The sequence below is a fragment of the Mus caroli genome, unplaced genomic scaffold (assembly GCF_978045245.1).
Source record: "Mus caroli unplaced genomic scaffold, Mus_caroli_1 scaffold_6, whole genome shotgun sequence".
NCBI lineage: Eukaryota > Metazoa > Chordata > Mammalia > Rodentia > Muridae > Mus > Mus caroli.
The window spans coordinates 101,574,592-101,595,651 of NW_028227261.1; the positions used below are offsets into that span (position 1 = coordinate 101,574,592).

The window sequence follows — 21,060 nt, forward strand, 5'->3', positions numbered from 1 at the left end:
ACCTTTTTGCCTCAACATAAACAGGCCCTTGGAATAACATTTATCTTGATTCCCATAAGCAATATTTGTAGATCCTTGCTATAAACCTACCTGTGCTTTTGAAGTCTCTGACCTCACCTAGACATACCGGTCATTGTTTGTAAGAAACGACTAGATGTAGGGAAAAGGGTGAGGAGTTGCCTGGTGGACGTGGCCTCATTTTATCGATGAGTGAGGAAGGAACAGGAAATCCGAGATAGCTTGGCAGTTGACTTCTGTCTCATGTGAGCATGCTTTTGAGGTGCTGTTGGTGGACCCTTGGGCTGTTGGAGGAAGTGAAGCTGACAAACGTTTGCTGGATGAAGGCAGGTACAAGAGGAGTCTTGAGAAGAGTGAGGTGATGGTGAAGGCTACCACTGGAAGGGAGAGGCATGGGCTGGGATCCTGGAGATGGAGTTTCTACCTCCCAGCCATGTGCATCTCTGAGTTCTTCATCAGCGGCAGTATGAAGGAGCTGCACTAGGTCACTGTCCAGGTCCTTCTGTGTCTCTTGGAGATGAGGCTCATGGTAGGGATTGAGCAAATGGTGACTTGCTGCTTGCCAAGTGGTTGGTGTCCAGGGTCTGATAGACCCCATTTATTACATTCCCGAGGTTGGTATCATGAATCCCAATCTACAGATGATGCCAAATAGAACCATGGTCACCTTTACTTGATGTCAGATTCCCACCTGTTTGAGAGGGAGCAGGTCTTCTAGGACATGGGGAGGGACTGGAGAGATGGCTCAGCACTTAAGGGCACACTGGCTGCATGCTCTTCCGGAAGACCTGAGTTCAGTTCCCAGCATCCACAGAGTGGCTCGCAACGCCTGTAACTTCAGTTCCATGGGAGTTTACAGGTCTCTTTTGGCCTCCATGGATACCAGGCAGGCATGCACATGGTGCACATATGTGCATCAAGCAGAACACTCACATAAATAGCATTGATAAATCTGGGACGTGGTGAATGAGACAGACAGATGTGAGAGGCTTGTGTTAAAGTCACTTCACAGGTCTAATGTCTTCTCTGCGTTTTCTTCTCGATTTCAATAGGCCACTTTCCGAATAAAGCCATGCCGTCTGCAGGAACCCTCCCCTGGGTACAGGGGATTATCTGTAATGCCAATAACCCCTGCTTCCGTTATCCAACTCCCGGCGAGGCTCCCGGTGTTGTTGGAAACTTTAACAAGTCCATGTAAGTACCAGATCAAGTTTTCTTTCCCAAACTTGGTAGTTAATACTTATCCTTTCCTTCTTGGAGAGGTTTGCATGAGAAGTCTGCAGAATGAATGAAGGGGGAATTGCCACCAGGATTTAAGACTGTGGGATTTAGGAGTCACTGTGATTATGGGATCGAAAGCTGTCTACTCAGAGTCAGTGCTCTGGGAGACTGAGCAAGCTCCATCTGATCTACTTACTCAGATCTCTGCTGTCCCTTTGAAGTGGATACTTCTAGGAGCCAGAGCCACTGTGCAGGAAGGGTCTGGGTACTCCAGCAGCTCAGAGCCCAGGGCAGGAGTGTCCTGTCTTGCTCTGACCCCTGAAATGACTGCAGTGTCACTGCTGTTGACTTGTCTTTCTGTCCCTGAGTGGGAGCTGCCCGAGAGCATGATGGTGCTTCCTTAGTGTGTTCCTGGCTCCTGGCTCAGATGCTGGGATGCTGGATATAAAATGCGCCTTCCAGATGAGATGCTGAGGATCCCCCAGATGTGCAAAGTCACAGAGTTAGAGCAGACCAGGGACTGTAGGATGTGCTGCCGCCTGGAGATGGTGCTGCGGTTGGGACAGGCAGGGCCACCTTGCATAACCAAAATGTTAAAACATGTCATAGACTGTCAGTATACAAATGCATACGATCAAGGGCAAATTCATTCAAGAATGGATATGCATTCTTGTTATATGTGTTCCTAAGGCATGTTTTTAATAAATGAAAATGTATTATGAATGATTAGGCATGTCTTTGGGATAAAGGCATTGGGCTTATTATGGCCAGTAGCTTTGTGTGCGTGCACGCGCGCATAACCCAAGCCATTTCTACTTCTTCTTATTCCCTTTGCAGCGTGTCTCGTCTGTTCTCAGATGCTCAGAGGCTTCTTCTGTACAGCCAAAAGGATACCAGCATTAAGGACATGCACAAAGTCCTGAGAATGTTACGGCAGATCAAGCATCCCAACTCAAGTAAGCAAACCTGTCCACTCATGCATCCGGCAGTGAACATTTCCCTGCCAGTGTGTCCCAGGGCTTGCTCTCTAGCTTGTCCCTGACTGTGGTTTTTCTTCAGTGGCTGGATGATTGGTCTTCTCTGTGGGAAGCATTGGAAACCAAGCTAGAGAAGCTGCTTGCCCCAGACAGTGACTGGGGATGCAGACCCCAGCAGGAATGGCACAGGCTTGCTTTGCCATTAAGGCTGGCTGGAGCAGAAATTATTGCCAAGGGCATTTTTGAGCTGCCTGTAGGATTTCCATGGATAGACAGATTATAGATATTTCTGTGCCTATGAGAGCAGTTAGAGTTCTAATTTGATCATGGGTAAATAAAAGTTAGGCACTTATTTCTAACAGGAAACTCATTCTTCGCCCTCAGAACTAGCCATTTGGATAAGCCAGACAAGGCATTTGAATTCTGATCTTGAAACAGTGAAATCTTTACCTCAGATTTGCTAAGTAGCTAGGCAGTTCGTTCCTGGCATGCCACTGAGGAAGTGTCTGGGGAACATACAATTTGCTGACCGAGACTTTGGCTACAGAGATTGTGACAGTCCCCTGGGCAGTAAGCCTGCCAGCGCGGGTGGGGGAAGAGGCAGTGTTTGATGTTCACTGAAACAGGTGAGAACGGTGGTATCCATAGTGATGATCAAGAAGTGATCCACAAGCCTCCGGAAAACAGTGGTATCCATAGTGATGATCAAGAAGTGATCCACAAGCCTCCGGAAAGTGCTGCTGTCTAAACTGCGCTAGTGAGGAAGTACTCCTCTCGTGATGGGCCGACAGTGGTCACTGCTCCAGGAAAGTCTTTTTATCCAGTTTGACATTTGAAGAGGGAGTGGACTGGTCTAGCCTTTGTGGAAAGACCTCCCTCCTAGTTCGTGAGAGGAGCAATGGTGTAAAGTGCTAGTGTTTACGTGGATTGGCGAGATTTTGCTTTCCTTGGGTGGGAGAAAAGGCATTTCAGGGGGGCTGGAGAAATGACTAGTGCTTGGTGCTTTCCCAAAGGACCCAAGGTTAGTTCCCAGCACCCACCTCGAGTGGCTCACAACTGCCTGAAATGCCAACTCCAGGGAGTCTGCTGGCCTCTTCTGGCCTCCATGGGTGCTGCACTCACATGTATGTACACACACACACACACACACACACACACACACACACACACTTCTTAATGAGAGGCACTGTCATGGTGGACTCTGTGACTGATGAGGTGTGACTTCAGTGCAGAGGTGTGGGCGTACTCTGGTCCCTGAGTCCCCTGTAAGGAGCTTGAAGCTGCACTGTACCTGGCTGTGTACCCAGATCGTTTGCTGCTGTTTCCCTTCCCTGGAGGACTCTGGTCAAGGCCAGGCTTTTCTGTCATGGAGAGCCTCTGTTAGGTTGTCATGCAGCAGGACTGAGTTATTTCTTCTACCACCAGGAAACTGGGTAGCACAGACAAAAAGTGCCAGTGTGGGTTACCATGTGACTTTGTGAATAAGTTACCCAGTCCCTTAGGGGTTATCTCTTCTTATTGAAAATGGGTACAGAAACAGACCCACCCAGTGTCAAACCAGTATTTGACACCTAAGTAACATTTAATGAATATGAGCCATGATTATTTTTTCTAAAAGATTCTTTTTGATTTATCTATTTTGTTTTATGGGTATGAATATTTCGCCTGCATGCTTATGTGTACACTGTGTGTGTTCCTGGCATGCATGAGGCCAGAAGAGGGCATCAGAATCCCTGCCACTGACATTCCAGGTAGTGGGAGCTTCCATGGAGGTGTTAGAACTAGAATCTGGGCCCTCTGTAAGAGCATCCAGTGCTGTCCATAGCCTAGATAGGATTATTTTCAAGTCTGGACACCACAGACAAAACATTCAATGTTTCTGAGACCTAATTTCCTGAATTAATTATAATAATGTTATATTATTATATACAGTATAATGAGATATTATTACATCATTAATATGATAATTCCTAAGGTACAAAGTCTGACATGGGGTTGGCCCATAGTAGATGCTTTGTTAACAGAAGTCAGTGCTGTCTTCATTGTTTCATGTCAGACCATCTGACCTTGTTCTTCTGCTTCTTCATTTGTGGGGCTGACAAAATGGACCCGGCGGAATTTCCAGTTCTTAGTGGAGGCTGCCCTAGAGAGAAGGGTGCTTTTCTCGACTGAGCAACTGGAGTCCTGAAGTGGGATGGAGGAAAGAAACGGCAGGGTGTGCCCAGCTCTGCTGAGGGGAGCTCTCTCCCAGTGCCTCCTTCACCCTTGCAGCTAGTTCTGTTCTGTTTCAACTTGCTTTTCTGTGCTGAGCATCAAGGCCAGGAACTTGTCCAAGCTACTCAAGTACTTAGCCACTGAACTACATCTCCAGGCCCAGCTGGTCTTTGACTTTCTGTTATTTTTCTTTGTTTATCTTACAACAGAAAGCCAGGCCACAGTTGCAGAGGAAGCATGAAAAAAAATGCTGCCTCCTTCTCTAGGAAGTGGGAACTTTTTGCTGATTTTGAAAAACACCCTACTAGTCTGACTTGGAGGCTGGCAGTGTCATGGTTGATCCCTGTACCTCATCCTCTCATGAGGTAGCTCATGTTGGGCGTTGAGAGCTCAGGCTGTCAGGTAGTATTTGCCACCATCTTGTAGAGGATTAGTCTGCTTCTGTGTCCGTCAAAAATCCAGGATCAATTGTTGTGTCTGTTTCTGGAGTCTTTTATTTTTTTCCTGTCTGAATGTCATCCACTCCTCTTACGCAATGCTTTTCCTCCCAACTTCTACCTCTCAATGTGTTTATGTCATACCAGAAGTTTACCAGAAATTACAAAAGTATTCTAGCAGAGAGGAGAAGGGGACGTCTGCCTGTCTGCGTGCTGTATTTCTGTCCACACATCTGAGATTGCAAGAGGCTTTTCTCGCTCTTGTCATCCAGGTCACTCATGGCCCATGTACAACCAACTCAAACTGCAGGTCTCGTGAATATGCAGAACCGCAAGTGACTTCTCCTTTCTCTAACTGTACCGCTGGCTTTTTGAGCTAAGCGGACTTTATCTATCTCTTCTCATTTATATCATTCAATCCCGTCTATCCCCTTAGCCACTCGAGATTCTGATTCTACTATGATTCTTCAGCTGCTACATTCTGCTCCCTGTCATGTAGGGGTTCAGTGACTCTCTTGCTATTCCAGATATTGATCAGCAGGAGAACAAAATTTGAGATTGGTATTGGCTACCTACTCCTTTGGATGGGACTGCTCAGGATCTTAGAAAGCTACTTGTCTCTGTGGTCATGGCTGGAGCCACTAGGTCCTGCTGTGAGATCCATTTGGAGACTCATCTTGTTCTTTGCCTCTGCTAACGCCATTGGACTGGCCACAGGAACTCTGTAGGCACAGGAGTCTACTCAAGCACTCTTGTCTTGCCTCAAGGTTTCCTGGGCTACAACACTGCCTTGTTCAGAAACTGTTTAATCTCTGTGTGGATACATGCACTGGCTTCTTGAGTTATTCAGCCTTGGGCCAACCCTGCTCTCCCAGGTGCTGAGACTCGAGGTGAGGGGTTCTTCCTAGAGGGAACCTGATACTGAAAGTGGAGGTGACTTCCCTCCCATCCTGGCTTCCTGATTGATGTTTCTAGAAAGAACCATCTTGCACTGTTTCAGTAATATAGTCCAGCTTCAAAAATGAAGTCATGGATTGCTCCTCTATTTATCACTGAAGCATCCTGAGGGGAGAGGCAGGGGTGAAGCCTTACAGATGCGCCTCCCCCAGTTTTCATGTCACTGGAACTTTGGGGTCACTTTCTTGGTTTTCATTTTTCTCTCTAAGCCAGAGTATTACCAATAGGTTGAGTGGTGGCTAAGTCAGTTTGGGGAGTTAGTGTGTGAAAGCATTCCCCCTTTCCTACCATGCGCCCATGCTCACAGCTCAAAGGCAGTATAAACGTCAGCTACATTCTCAGAAACAGCAGAAAAGGTGACATGTCTAGATTGTGACCCTGTGACATGTAAACTGATTTCTGACAGGACACAAACGACAACCATTGATTCTGAGTCACATCAAAATGTGCCTTATTGCTTAAATGGATGTTGGGAAGGAAAAGATGAAGTTCAGGAAAGTATTGTTTCATGCGGTTGTGGTGAAATGCTGGACAGTAGTTGGTCAGTGCCTGAATAAGGTTGGCAAATGCTGGTGTAGGGGAGACTTGAAGCTGTGTCAAGACTGATTTGGCAACAAATTTAGGTTCTTGCTCTCATTAACTGTGACCTTTGGTGAATTCTTGATTCCTCCTGGCCCTCTGCTTGTTAGAAATTTGGACACGAACTACCTTGTGGATCATTAAGCATTCAGTGAGGTGCTACGTACGGGTTTCCAGCAGTGAGCATGAGCACGTGGGTGATACATAAGTAAGTCAGAAATGCATTGCTCTCCTCACATTCCAGGGTGTTTGGCCTTTAACAATTTGTTCATGTTGTCTGGGCTGTAAGTTTCATTTTCTTGACTTTTGAGATCCGGTTAAACGACTTGGATGATGCGTCATCTTAGAGTTTGGCTTGGTCCTTGGGTGGGGACACCTGTGAGACAGTGGTCTGTGTTACCTACCCGGCCGTAGCCTGTTCAGGGCATGAAGAGACGGTGACGGTGGTTTACTCTGAGCAGCCGAGTGGTAGCAGTGCATGGTAACCCTGAGAGCATCTTTAGAGAATGCAGTGAAAGCAAGTCTAGTAGCTGCCCTTTCGCCTCACGTAATATTGTCAAGCGAAACTCTGGACAGCATCAGAGCAAGCATAGGTAACTGCAGAACCGCTTCCCTCATGTAAAACAGGCCCCACTAAGTCAGTCTTGAGTTTCTTTCACAAAATCTACCTCCCACAATTCCGCTGGATATGCTAATCTGAGTTCAGAGGAATAACAAGTACTGCAAAGGTCGATATTCATTCTCATGGCCCTCTTTGAGGCTCCCCCCTCCTGCCCCCAGTGGGGATTAGCTGTGTGTTTACTCACACATATGTATTTTTTAAACCTGAAAAGGTTAGGTTCTTTTTTAAATAATTGTTTTTGAAGACAGCAAGCACTGCCTGAATTCCAGGCACTAGGGCTGGGAGGATGCCCTTGTCCATCAGGGAGGACCATTCCCTCACAGCCTCTTCTTTGTCCCTGTCCTTCGGCTTACCACATCTGCTTCTTTGGGCCCAGGTCTTGGTGACTCTGGCCTTTTCCCCAGGGATGGGGAAAGGAGGAGCCTCAAAGCAGTCCTTCCCAGTGGCTTGTCGCCCACAGTCAGAGGACATGGTGACTGGTCTTTTGCTGTTGGCTGTGTCCTCACTGCTGGTTAATGATAGTCAGTGAACATGCTCATGACTGCTTCCTGCTGAGCCTGTCTGCTTCAGGGATCTGCCTTCTCCTAGTGTCTGCTTCTGTCCCATCCTCCATGAATGCAAGTTACTGTGTCCCCAGGGCTTCCTACTGGCTTGAAGTTGGGAAGTGCTTATTTAAGCTGGGGCTGAGGATTCTGGCTTTTTTAGGGTAGAACATCCTCACAGTCTAAGACATTCTCGTCCTCTCCCCCTCCACTTCCCCCTCCCCTTCCTTTCCTCCTCTTCCCCCCCCCCCCACCCCCCATCTTAACAGTCAGCTAAGCTCTTGTCTAGTGAGTCCCCCAGGGGCTCCTGTAGGCTCACCATTACTTAATCTGGGGACAGTCCCTCTGGTTTGTGTGGGTCCTGTAGAAGTTCTGCATTCTTTACAGCTGTGGCATGACCCGAGTGCTGTGGCTAGGGCTATCGGTTCTGTGGTGTGGCTGGATGCCAGATAGCTGATCTCTTGTGTGCATGGGACTCAGCCAAGATCCTAGCTCCTAGTTCTTAGTTCTTAGTCTCTAGGTGTCTGGCTGTGTCCCAAGTGACAGCCACATTGATATACTTTAAGTCCTGAAGCCCAGAAGGTACTTTAGGGACTACAGACGACTATTTTTCTGGTCCTTTGTGTTTGGGTCAGGAAAGGCCGCTGGGGCAGTTGAGGGATGGCCTCACAGCTGTACCCGTGTGTGCCTGTGCTCCACAGCCCATGGGAGTGACACCCTCCATGAGAGCTGTGCTCTTTCAAGTCGGGCACTGTCCACCCCACATGGTTTTCTGCTGCAGCCTATGTCCTCTTCTGCTTCCGTTAGTGCAGAGTATGGCGACAGTTCATAACCCCTACCCCTGCCCCATCTCTGGTTCAGGGGCTTTTCAGATGTTTTCTCTCCAGGGCACAGATGCCCTGAAGCTCTGAAAACTTTTCTGAGAAATAACCAGGGTGAATCTTGGGCACTGGACTGGATTATGTGCCTAGGTTGTTGAGGTTGAGACGGGAGGAGATCCAGGGCAGTGTTGTGTATGCTGAGTTATGTCTGCTTGTCTCTTTAGCTAGGTGTCGTGTTGAGGCAATGGTGTGGCTGGTTTGACCTTTCCATTGTGGCTTGGACGCAGGTTATCTGTGCCATACCATCTGCAAGCCAGGGGTTTTCAGGTAGGGAAAATGGCCATGCTATTTTGCCTGTCTGTTGATACTGACAACTCCTGATAAGGAACTTTGAAAGTCACAAAGACATGAACTCCAGGAGCCAGGGTGGTTGTGGTGATAAGGCAAGGAACTTGGCTGAGGCAGGGGTTGGAGAACAGGTGTTGATGAACAGTGAATAACTTTTAAATATCCCCTGAATGGGAGAGTCAGGATGGCTGGGTTCAAGTCCGGCTTCTATAGTTGGTCAGTTGTACCCGTGCCTAGCCATGTAACATTCCTGTGCCTCACTTTCCTCAAGAGGTGATAATGCTAGCACCTCCCCAGGGATGGGACTCCTCAAGGAAATGAGCCAATAGGAACAAGGCCTTCCTATACCAACCTGATACACAGGAAGTGTGAGATCTCTTCCTTCCTTCACTGTGTTTGCAGTTACGGGAGGTAGGCCATTTCTCTTTGTGCACACGAAATTCAGAGAGGCTAAGTACCTTGCCTGAGAAACCACAGTTGGCAATGGCTGGCAAGACTAGAATTTCAGTCTTTCATACTTTATCACTGTTACATCCTAGGGAGAGCTGCCCTTGACATCTACGAGGTCCCCACACACATACAGACAGGCTGGGGTGAGGAAGGATGAGAGAGCCTCTGCCAGCTTTCCTTCCCTTTCAGGCTACACGTCCAAGCTTCCTGTGTAGCAGGCACTAGGGGACTTTTCCCCGAGGCCTATCTCTAAAGACCATCTCGTGACTCACAGCCACTTCTCCCTTTTGCCTGAAATTCTGCCCTTTGTTTCATCAGAGCAGTTGCTCAAGTTGGGTTTGCAGCCCCGAACTCTGGTCTTCTGTCCTCATACCTGACACCCATGTTTCATCTTGTTGTGAGATCTGATGACGTGTGTCAGCATGTCATTAAAATTGAAAAGCCTGTAAAAATCTTTGGGTGATTGTAATTCATGTCCTGTGTGTGCTTGTCAAAAGTTTTGACTTGAGATTTTAGAGTTTCATAGTTTGAAACCTTTCTATCTCCATGAACATTTCCCAGACCTGTCAAAGCCAGGCTGTGCCCCAGAGGCTGGGCTGTTGGTTGCCATCCAGGGCAGAGGCCTGGCTCCAGCCAAGGCAGTAGTCAGGGGACTCAGAGCCCCAGTGCACTGTTGAAATACTGCTTGAGCTAAATCAAACCAAAGGTCAACTTTACCCAGACAAGCATAGAAAACACAATTGCATTCAATTACAGAAAGCCATGTTAGCTCACAATATCAGGCTGCTTTTTAAAAAGCTTGACTTGTGACCATCAGACAACAGTGTCACATGTCTCCTGCCTTTCCTGTATGAGATTTGTTTACCCTGTGGGTGGTAGAGAGCAGCTTGGGCATAGAGTTTGTTTCTCCCTGAAAGCTTTGTGATTCAAGCCCGCCCACATCAGTTGCACAGAAGTACCAAAAGACAGTATTCAATTGACTCTGTCTACAGACAAGGTTGGACAGGGTAGCAATGCCATTTTGCATTAAAAGATATCCCTCCAATAGTATAAATTCATTGTACATTGTTTCATGTCATATAAGGATGTGCTCACATAGGTATGCTCTGTATGTTTGGTCCCGTGTCATATAAGGGTGTATTCACATAAATAGGTACTGTATGTTTGGTCCTATGTTATATGAGGGTACATTCATAGGTGTGCATTGTATTGTCCTATGCCATAAAGGATATACTATACATAGGGATGTATGCATTGTATGTTTGGTCCCATGCCATAAAGGATAGACTAAACATAGGTATGTATGCATTGTATGTTTGGTCCTGTGTCCTCTAAGGCCATACTTACATAGGTTTATTCTACATGTTAAAGATGCTCTTCTCATACCCTCTCCTCTCCTCTGCTCAAAGCTCCTTTGGCATTATTCCTCTGTGTTCCTAGACAATTTGCTTCTATTTTCTGTTCTATGTATTTATATGAAACCTAGGACCCACTAGTGAGAGAAAAGCACAGAGTGTCTCTCTGAGACTAACTTAATTTGATTAATAGGATTATCTCTGACTATATGTATTATCTCAAAAAAGCCATAGCTTTTTTTTTTTTTTTTTTGGATAGCATTGGAAATGTAAATGAGGAAAATACCTAATTAAAAAAAAAAAAAGGAAAAAAAAAAGTCATAGCTTTGTTCTCTATGGCTGAAAAGTATTCCTCCTCTTTCTCTGTGGTTGGACCCCCTAGGTTGGTTCTCTAACTTAGCTGTTACGAAGAGAGCTTCAGTGAGCATTGATGTGCCTGTGTTTCTGAGTGGAAGTTTCTATTTTTAGTGGACTACTGAATTTGGTTCTTTGAAGCAGCATTAGCGGATCAGTACTATTCCCTTTTTATTGATGAGAAAACTGAGTCTGAAAAGGTTGTATCTGTTGCTCAGTGCTATGGAGTTGTAACTTAGGTCCAGGTCTGTGTGACTCGAAGTTCCACATCTCTCCACCACACCATATGTCCACGTTGCCTCACTTCAGTGTGGGGAAGCCTGGTTGACATCACGATCTTTTGATTCTGGAGAGTAACGCAACTCACTTAGTTGCTAACAGAGTGGAAAGAACTAGAGTTTTGAAATCAAACTTGTTGGGTTGACATTTGCCTTTGGTTTGTTTTGTGACCTTGAGCCAGATACTCCCTTCTGACATCTTTCCTGGTTTGGAAAAATGAGAATAATAGCAATACCTTTCTTGGAAGCTGGTTTTAGAGATCCCGGAAATTGATCTGTGTAATGTGTCTGAGGCTTTGCAAATATGAGTCGTGTTTCCTGCCTCAAAGTGCCACCACGTCCTGCTTTGTTTATTAATTTTAGACATTAGAAGAAATGAGGCAATGTGTGCAGGATGCATACCGAGAGGTATGCCTGCAAAGAGTCCCACCTCAGTCCCTCACTTGCACGGTCATATTCCTTTCCTTCTCTTGTTCCCTGATTGTCTGTCCCTGCCTTTCTCTCTCTGTCTATTTGTCTTTGTGTCTCTGACTCTTTCTCTCTGTGTCTCTGTCTCGGTGTCCCAGTCTCTGTCTCTCTCTTTCTCTCAGGAGGCCAGAAGTTGACGTCAGGGGTCTACTCAGCTGTTTGGCTAACTTAGCTACCCAGCATTCTCCAGTGTCCCCGTCCCCCCCCCCCCCCCGCCCAATATCCCCTAAGCTGCCTCACCAACCCCTGTTCCATGGGTTTTCCAAGTTCCCAGGAACTGGTTCTAATCCTTCATCCTGTTGTGTCTGGTCTCAATCAGTTAGAGACAAAGTCATAGCTTAGAACCGGGTGGCTCAAACTCTCCCATCTCCCATGCCTCCTGTCTCTGCCACCTTCTCTCAGATTCAGTTTTTCCTGTTTCTAGTTTCTTCCTATTGTTGCCCTTTCCTGCTTTTCTCCTTCCACCTTCCAAGTATCCCCTCTGCTCTGCATCGCTCAGGTGTTCACAAAAGGCTCTCTACAAAGTGTGGGGGTTTGTTTGTTTATCCGTTGTCTTCATGTTTTTCCTCATATGGGCTTCCTGAGTTTTGTTTCTCCTTAGGTTCAGAACTCATTTGGACCAGTGTTAGCACCTCAATGTTCCCTCTCATTTTCCTCCAGCTATCTCAGCCAGCCTGCTGTCTCAGTCCCCGCCTGCTGGCCAGTGAGAGCCACAGCCCTCAATGGCTCCTCCTTACCATTCAGACTCTTGCTAGATGACCCCAGTTCTCACCCCAGAAGGTTCTAGCAGCTTTTCCTACTTCCCTCTTGTTAGGAAGGCATGCTTATTTGTTTAATCCATTCTAGCTTCCATAATAAAATACCCAAGACTCAGTAATTCAACCTGATAGAAATGGTTTCTAAGAAGTCCAGGCGTCCAAGGTCTGTTGTGGGCTACCGTCTCCTGGAGGGCTTTTTTGACTCTTAACTTGGTAGAAGAGACAGAAAAATGAGCCCACCCCTCAAGGTCTTTAAAAAAAGATTTATATTGTTTTATGAGTGTTTGCTTTCATCTATGTATATATGTGTGTGTGTCTCTTCAATCTTTTTAAAAAGTGCTTTCATAAAAATCATAAGCTCGTCTGAGAGGACTCTCTCTGATGACTGATTTCCCAGGAGGCCTCCAGTTTCCCAGCATTCTTCTCCTGTCAGCCAGTGGCTGCCTTAGAGCATGGATCTGGGGAAAGGTGTTTCCTTCCTGTTGTCATCTCAATTGTGACTGATTCTCAATAGCACACAGGGCTGCTCTGTTCTTACTGGATGCCCACAATGTCTTGGATAGCAAGGGCCGGGATTATGTCATACCATACCCCCTTTGTCCCTGCCTTTGGGAAGCACTAACTAGGTTTTTTTCCTTTTATCCTTAGCACTGGTAGTGTGATACAGTAGGCATTTAACTAATGCACCAAATAATCCAAATAATTTAAACAGCATACAGTGTCTAAAGTTGTACAATTTCTGTTGGTCTAAAGACGAGGTTTTGGCAGCAAACAGTTCAGGGTGTATAGCCACGAATATTCAGGTCTCTTGGGAACTGGTCACCTAATTGCTATGACGATTTTATCAGCATGTATTTTGAATGTATTTAGTCTCCAGTTTATATTTTCTTGTGCACTGTAAGTCATGCTTGGTGTTATTATTGCTTTCTGAACCCAGAAACTTGGAGGGCCTGAAAAGTGACTTCCAAAGTCCACAGAAGTAGAATATTCTGTAATGGAAATGCGACACAGGTTCATTAGACTCCAAAGCCCAGCTTCTTCTGTGCTGTTCAGAAAGCCTTCACTGCAGGGCAAGAAAATTCTCCGGGGCCCCATGACCACCATGGAGGTCTCAAGGCATGTGTGCCCACAGTCTGGCCCACCCTTGTCCATGCTCACAGGTTCAACAGGGCATACCCACCCAGCTACTCTTCCTTCTCTCCAGAGCACCCCTCAAAGTCTTCTGGAGACATCTCACAGGCCCAGCACCACAAACTGAACCAAAGCAACAGATACCCCGAAGTTGGGCATGATGGTGTGTTTATAATGGCAGCTCGTGGGAGGTGGAAGTAGGAGAATGAGGAGTTGGAAGCCTCGCGACTCAGAAAGGAACTAAGTAACCAACCAACTAATAAACAGGTGTGATTATTTCCAGCCCCTTTGTAGCTGAAAATATTCCAAAGTCTTGTTTATAAGACTAATCAAATAGGCTAAATAAAACCACAAGGCTGTCATCCAGCCCCCACCCCCACCTCTAAGTCTTTGCTCATTTGACCGAGCCAGGGCTAGGAAACCTCAACCCCCACCTCTACCCCACCCTGCCGCCGCCCAGGGGGTCCATTTAAGAAGGGTATGTCGGCTGGGGCTGCTGGCGAGGCTTCTTTCTCTGCTTCTCCTTTTTCCCATTTCTCTCCTCCACCCACGTCTCAAGCTGTTGATGGCTGTGGTTCCTTTTGTATAGAGCACAAGACTGTAGAGAACTTGAAACTTAAGCCGGGGCTTGGAGAGGGCACTGACCGAGAGTAACCCCAGTGGCTGCTGCCAGGGCTTTCCTCCTCTGCCTTCCTCTGTTGTTTCCCCCGCCGCCCTTCTCCTCCTCCTCCTCCTCCTTCTCCTCTTCCTCCTCCGCTCCTGGGTTCCAGCAGGCAGGTGGGAGAGAAAGCAGGGAACACTTCCATGACCTTCAGGAAGACCCACCCCCCAGAGTAAGGCTTCTCTCTAACTTCTATCTGCCTGTGCTGTTTCCTTAGCTTGGCTGTAGAGACTTGACCCAGATGAATAGCAAGAAACCCAGGATTGTGTCTCACTCTGTCCCAGCCCACAGATGCATCTCATCTGTTTGCTCTTTTTAGACACCAGCCTTTTATTTTGTTTTCCCTCTCTCCTCCCCTTTGCCCTGCTTTACTGTGCCCAAAGCTCCAGGGACATGGCAGGCAGCTGGCTGTCTCTCTGGCCAATCTGGAAGCTGGGTTCGGCAGATCAGATACTTTGGTTCGGCAATGAGAGAACTCCTTTGGCCCTTTGTTGACTACAGCTTTCTGGCTTCCCTGATGTTCACATTCTAACTGGGACCACACCTTCTCATGTAAACACTCCCACCTAACCAGCTCTGGATCTTCAGTGAGTGAGTGAGTGAGTGAGTGAGTGGTCTCTGTTTGTGTGTGTGTGTCTGTGTGTGTGTTGTGTGTACTCGTTTTAGAGGGCAGACATCAGTATTGAATTTAGGATCTCTCACTGAACAAGGAGCGCACTGATTTGTATACACCAACTGGCCAGCAAGCCTTGAGTCTTTGTCCATCTCCCCAGTACTGAGGGCATGGATGGTTCATGACTTTTGACCTTGATGTTGGGGGTGGATACTCAGTTCCTTGCGCTTACCCAGTAGGTGTTTTGTTGAGTGAGCCATCTTCCTAGCTCCAGTCTCTTGTTCATATTCTTAATCATTGCATTCTACATCAACTTATGAATGTTACTATTTCCATATTCTTTTAAAAACATTACGACACTTTATTTATTTTGTATGTGTATGAGGTGGGTGGGGTGTGAAGGGACAGGACAACTTGTGGAAGTCATCCCACGTGTGTCTCATGGACTGAGATTGGGGTGCCAGGCTTGGTGGCAGGTACTGTTCTTGCTACGCCTTCTTGTTGGCCCCAACTCCATTTGATGTCTAAGAAACTGAGGCTAAGAGAGAACAAAGAAAGGGGCCAAGTGAGGTTCATAGTCACACAGACAGGAAGTATTTGAGTTCAGCCTTTCTGATAAGAGTCTCTGGTGCTGGATCAATTGGACCTGTGTTCCTCTCAGATACACGGAAAAGAGTTTTTCAGAGAACTTTTTCCCCACCACACATTCCACAGATAATAAAAACCAGGTCCCCGTCAATTCATTTGGTTAGGGTTAACTGAGTGACTGTCTTTCCCATGAAGCGTTCTTTGTCTTACCTAGAATAACTTGTCTGTTACTGGTCATCTACTTGTGTCTAGTCTCACAGTTTCCAGAACATATGATCCTTTCATTGATTCTCTATAAAATTTTAGGTTTATTTATTTTTTCTTTTCCCTGTGTCTCCATATTCCTTTCTCCTCTCTCTCTTTCTTTTTTGCAGTACTGGGGATTGAACCTGGGGCTTCTACATGTTAGAAAAACACTCTACCCTTGACCTATATCCCCACCCACATATTTTGGTGAGATGAGTTGTTGAGTTGCTGCAGCTGGCTTTGTACTGTAATCCTCCTGCCTCAGAGCCCCAGATAGCTGGGATATAACAGGCCTGTGCTCCTAGGCCTAACTTTTATTCATTTTTTCATGAAGTTCTGAATAGGCACTTGAGTGAGCTTTGACCTTTCCTTCACCTTGTAGCAGGTGGAAAAATAAAAGCAAAATAGTTCTATCTCACCCAGACAAATCCATAATACATTCATAAATATATGTGCCCACACGTGCACACTCAGACACATCGTACGGGGTCACGAATTTGGCATCTCTGTTCTTGTCAAAGTCACTTCTATCTTACTATCTATTTTGAACACAGCAGCTCAGCTAATGAGAGAAGCTGTCCCTGAACATGGTCAGTTTAGAAGTTCTGTATGGAGCATGTAATGTGGCACCAGAATTCCCCTGGCTGGCATGTACATTTCTCATGTAAGGCTCATAATAGGTCCAGAAAGGTGGATGCTCTTGTCATTTCCTTTGGGTTTGTTTTCCTACTTATTTACTTTTTCTTTCTGGTACTGGGAATGGAACTCAGAACTTCATGCCTGCTGGGTAAGTGCTCAAACCACCGAGACACACCCACAGTCTTTCTCTCACTACGTTGCCTGGAACTCATACTGTGGACCAAGGAGACCTTGACTTTGTGATCCTCCTGTTTCAGCCTCCCAAATAGCTGGGATTACAAGTGTGGACCACTACGTCAAGCTCTGTGTCATCATCTCATTAACTCAGCTTCCCTCTGCTTTATTCCTGCTCTGCTTCCAGCTGTTGTTTACCTGATTCGGCTCTTCACTTGGGCCATGAAACCAAGTAGGCGGCTTAGGGATACCTTAGCCATCTTGACCCAGTCTGCTTCATATTCATGTCCTGATTGGTCTGTCCCCTTCCTACTGCCAGATGAATTTACCTCTTCAAAATTGGTCATTTCTCAAGCCATATCAGCTCATTTTACATTCATGCATATGTATCCATCTACCCATCATCCATCTGTGCATCAATCCATCCATCCATCCACGCACCCATCCATCTACCCATCCATCCATCTACCCATCCATCCATCTACCCATCCATCCATCCATCCATCCATCCATCCATCCATCCATCATTCATCCACCCACCCATCTAGCCATTCATCTGTCCATCCATCCATCCATCCATCCATCTATTCATCCATCTTTCCATCCATCCAGCTATCCATCCATCCATCCATCCATCCATCCATCCACGCACCCATCCATCTACCCATCCATCCATCTACCCATCCATCCATCCATCCATCCATCCATCCATCATTCATCCACCCACCCATCTAGCCATCCATCTGTCCATCCATCCATCCATCCATCCATCCATCTATCCATCCATCCATCCATCCATCATTCATCCACCCACCCATCTAGCCATCCATCTGTCCATCCATCCATCCATCCATCTATTCATCCATCTTTCCATCCATCCAGCTATCCATCCATCCATCCATCCATCCATCCATCCATCCATCCATCTATTCATCCATCTTTCCATCCATCCAGCTATCCATCCATCCATCCATCCATCCATCCATCCATCCATCCATCCATCCAGTGGCTTCACCCAAGATTACTAGTTGCATCAGACATCTGGCTTGGTTCATTCTTTGCACTCTCCTACACAGCTAGCTTCATACTGAAGACAGAGACCAGCAAGGACAAAGTCACTGTGGTTTGTCTTCATATCACTTCTTTTTTTCTCTTCCCCCTTTCCTCTCCTATACCTCAAATCTGTGGTTTTGTGGAATTTGTCCTATCTCTTTGCTCATGCACGTATGTTGAGAATTTATTGTGTATATAGCCCCATGAGTACAGGATTTCTGGGTGCCTTCCATCATGAGAGGGATTGTCTTCATCTCACTAAATACTAGGTGTGGTTGATTTGTAGTCTTTTCTGGAGCCTAATTTCATCTCATCTGATGTTCTTGCAGATGAATTTCATTCTCTTTTAACTGCTTCTGTCTTCCTCTGGATTTCTTATCCTTTCTTCTGCTTTCTGTACTTGGTTTGCTCCTTCATGATAACCAAGAAAATCCCTAGAGGGAAGATCTGTGTTCTTTTTTTTTTCCTGCACATTGCTATATAGTGCAGTAAGACTGCCATTTTAGTGACAATTAATATATTACCATTTAATAAGCATTTGTCCCTAGCCAGTTGCTCATTGCTCAAGTGTATGAATACGTCTCTTATCCCCAGGACTTTAAGGTATAGTTGCATCTTATAGCCACACAGCTAATTTATAGCAAGAAACAGTATTCTTTTTGCCTGCATGGTTTTGTTTTGAGGCTTGGACTTCCTGTGTAAGCATGGGTGTGGAACTTACTCCATAGCCCAGGCTGGCCTCTAATTTGCAGTCTACTACAGGTATGCACCACCACATCAAACTTGGTTGGATTTTTTTTTTCTTTTTTAATTCCCAAGACCCAATTCCTGTCTTTCAAAGTTCTGGTTCATTGAGCTGGGGGTGTGGCCTGAGCTTTGGGACTTTTTAAAATTCCCAAGTGGGCCTAAGCCTCCAAGGTTGAGAGCCATCATACCTCTCACCTTTGTCTTCCTGTGTGTGTATGAACTGCAGCTGTCAGTGGTGATAGGACAGCAGCAGATAATGTGTGCATACCCACGTGACCAGGCTGCAAGTTGCTTGTAGCCAAGGCTCTATGGCCTTCCTGCATCATCCCCACCCAGCATCTGCCAAGGGCTGTTGGCTGTTTAACCAGCTTCTTTGGTTTCTGTGTCTCATCCAGAGCATAGGCAGTTGCTGTTTGATCACATCCAGCTGTTTATCTGCAGCGTCTGTTGACATAATGGAAGCATCATATAAACATGCTAAGTACATTTGCTGGTCTCCAGAGTGTTGCTGGGTGACCTAGGTCCATTCAGAGTGCAGTCTGGGTCAAACCTCCCACACTTCTGCTGCCCTGAAGGAAGGAGCTGTTCTGAAGTTCCTACGTAGGATGCTGTGTACTGCTGTGGCTTTGCTTAGGAGGAATTTGTGTTCAACTGGCTGATCTGAGTGTTAGGTCATAGATTTATTCTGTTCTATCAAGGGTTCACAGAACTCTCTTTTGATCCTCATTTTATAGGTAAGGCCATGGAAGTTTAAGTAGGTCAAATAAACTTGGAAATACATGGATACAGAGCCCAGGATTTGGATTCCCAGTATGAGGTGTGTGTGTGTGTGTGTGTGTGATTTGTATTCCCAGTATGAGGTGTGTGTGTGTGTGTGTGTGTGTAGAGCATTGCTCATATTGAAAAAAGTGCTCTATTGAATGACCTATTCTCCACCTCTTCTCTTGAGATTTATGTACATACACAAACTTCAGTATGTGTGTTTGTGTGTGTGTATACATACACACATACATAACTTACTTATAAGCATGCCTGCCATTTCACCTCAAGCGTCAGCTGAAGCCTCTCTGCCTGTCTTCCTTCCTTCTCCTTACCCCCCACCATGGGGATGCTGGGATGTTCTAGATGTTGTCTTTGAAAAGACACTTGTGGTCAGGGTTCTTATTTACTCCTGGGCTATAGCCTAGGGATGGATGGTCTTGCCCTCCTTGGTCTCTTCCTGGACCCACTAATCTCAAAGATCCTTCTGAAGTCTTTCTGGTCACCTCATCTAGCATTCAGTCAGGTGTCATTGCTGGAGCAGTAATTCTGTACCAGGCTTTGTTCCAGGTATTTGGAGCACTAAGATAAAAGACATATTCTGTATTTTTATAAGTTAGAGTTGAATGCAGGCTATACTTAAGTAAAATAACATTTCATAATATATGGCTTCCAGATCTGCTATATTGGAAATGTGGAGGCTGCTTATTAAAATGGAGGTTTGTGAGTGGTCTACCTTAGAACCCCTGGCTGTAATCTGAAGGAATAGACACCCAGAAACTAGTTTTTGTGTGCCTCTTAAGTGAGTCTTAGGTGTTCTGTGGGCATGGCAACCAAAGAATTGAGTTCAGTGGTACCAGTGTATGATGGAAACACCAGGCAGTTGACAGATGGCTGAGTGCTGATTTTAAGGAGGGACATTGACAGGCCTCAGATCAGCTTTGGGATATTATGAGGAACCCTAGGATAAAACTACAGATGAGTTGAGGAGAATCACTGTTTTATCAGCTCTGTTCAAAATTACTGAAGTTTGCTCAATGCTGAAGATGCCTGGATCATTTGTATCTATTAAGAATCTGCTTGGAATGTTTGTCTCTACGAAGGGAGACCCCTTTAGATCCCAAGAGAAAATGTTTCATCAGTGCACACTGCAGTCTTTTTTTCAGATGGAGCCCCTCTTCCGGTAATTGATTTGAGTTTGTAAAGTTTGCCCTCTAGTGGTCAGCCATTTGGTCCCAGATGAGCTTGATTTTTGTTGTTGTTGGGTTTGTTTGTTTTTTTTTTTTTGGGGGGGGGTGTTGGTTTATTTTAATTTCAAAAAAGAATCCGGGTTAGTAGAAGTTTAAAGGGGTAAGGAAGAAGAAAGATGAAATAGTCAATAAAATAAGGCAGAGAAATGGTTGGTGTTTCAGGCAGGCACCTCTCAGCATCTGCTCAGAATCCTCTTGCTTTACAGATGATGGGGCCCAAGGCTCAGAAAGGTGCTAAAGAAATGAAATTCAAGTGGTATTGTCATACCTAGCCTCCAGCCAGAGACTGACAATCTGAATTCTTGGCCAGTACTGTTTTCTATTTCATGCCACTGGAGTGAAGCCTTTTCTCGATGTACTCGGAGAGCTTATTGTTTAATGGGACTCGGCATGAAAGCCTTTAGCGGTCACCGCACTTTGTAAAGCAAAGGGTGGGATTTCAAACAAACGTTTACATATTTTTCTCAGTGTTTGGAGGAACTGGACTTTATAGTCTAGTTCTGCATCCCAGGTTTTGTTCTGAAATCAAGAAGAGACCATGTCTATTTAAACACCTGGATACGCTCTCAGGACTCCCCTGTGATTCTTGGAAGTGTGGTCCCAGGCAGGCAACATCAGCACCACCTGGGAGCTTGTTAGACATGCAGCTGCTGCAGCCAGAGCTGGCAGAAGCAGATGCTCCGAGACTGCTGTCCAGCCGGCTAGCTGAGGCAACCCATCAAGCGATTCTGGTCCACAGAAATGTTAGAGAGCCATTGCCTGCTGATCTGGGAGATTAGCCCCTGTGGCTTGTGGAAATA

At 46.0% G+C, this 21,060-nt stretch overlaps 1 protein-coding gene across 2 annotated transcripts in view; it reads left to right on the forward strand.

Annotated features, from left to right (window-relative positions):
- Abca1 (ATP binding cassette subfamily A member 1) overlaps positions 1-21,060 on the forward strand; it is a 126,152-nt gene that overhangs the window by 30,316 nt on the left and 74,776 nt on the right. For both annotated transcript variants that reach the window (XM_021159924.3, XM_085839292.1), the window contains exons 4-5: positions 1,071-1,212; positions 2,077-2,195. In XM_021159924.3, coding sequence (XP_021015583.1) covers positions 1,071-1,212; positions 2,077-2,195 — 261 coding nt within the window. The remainder of the gene's footprint in view (positions 1-1,070; positions 1,213-2,076; positions 2,196-21,060) is intronic.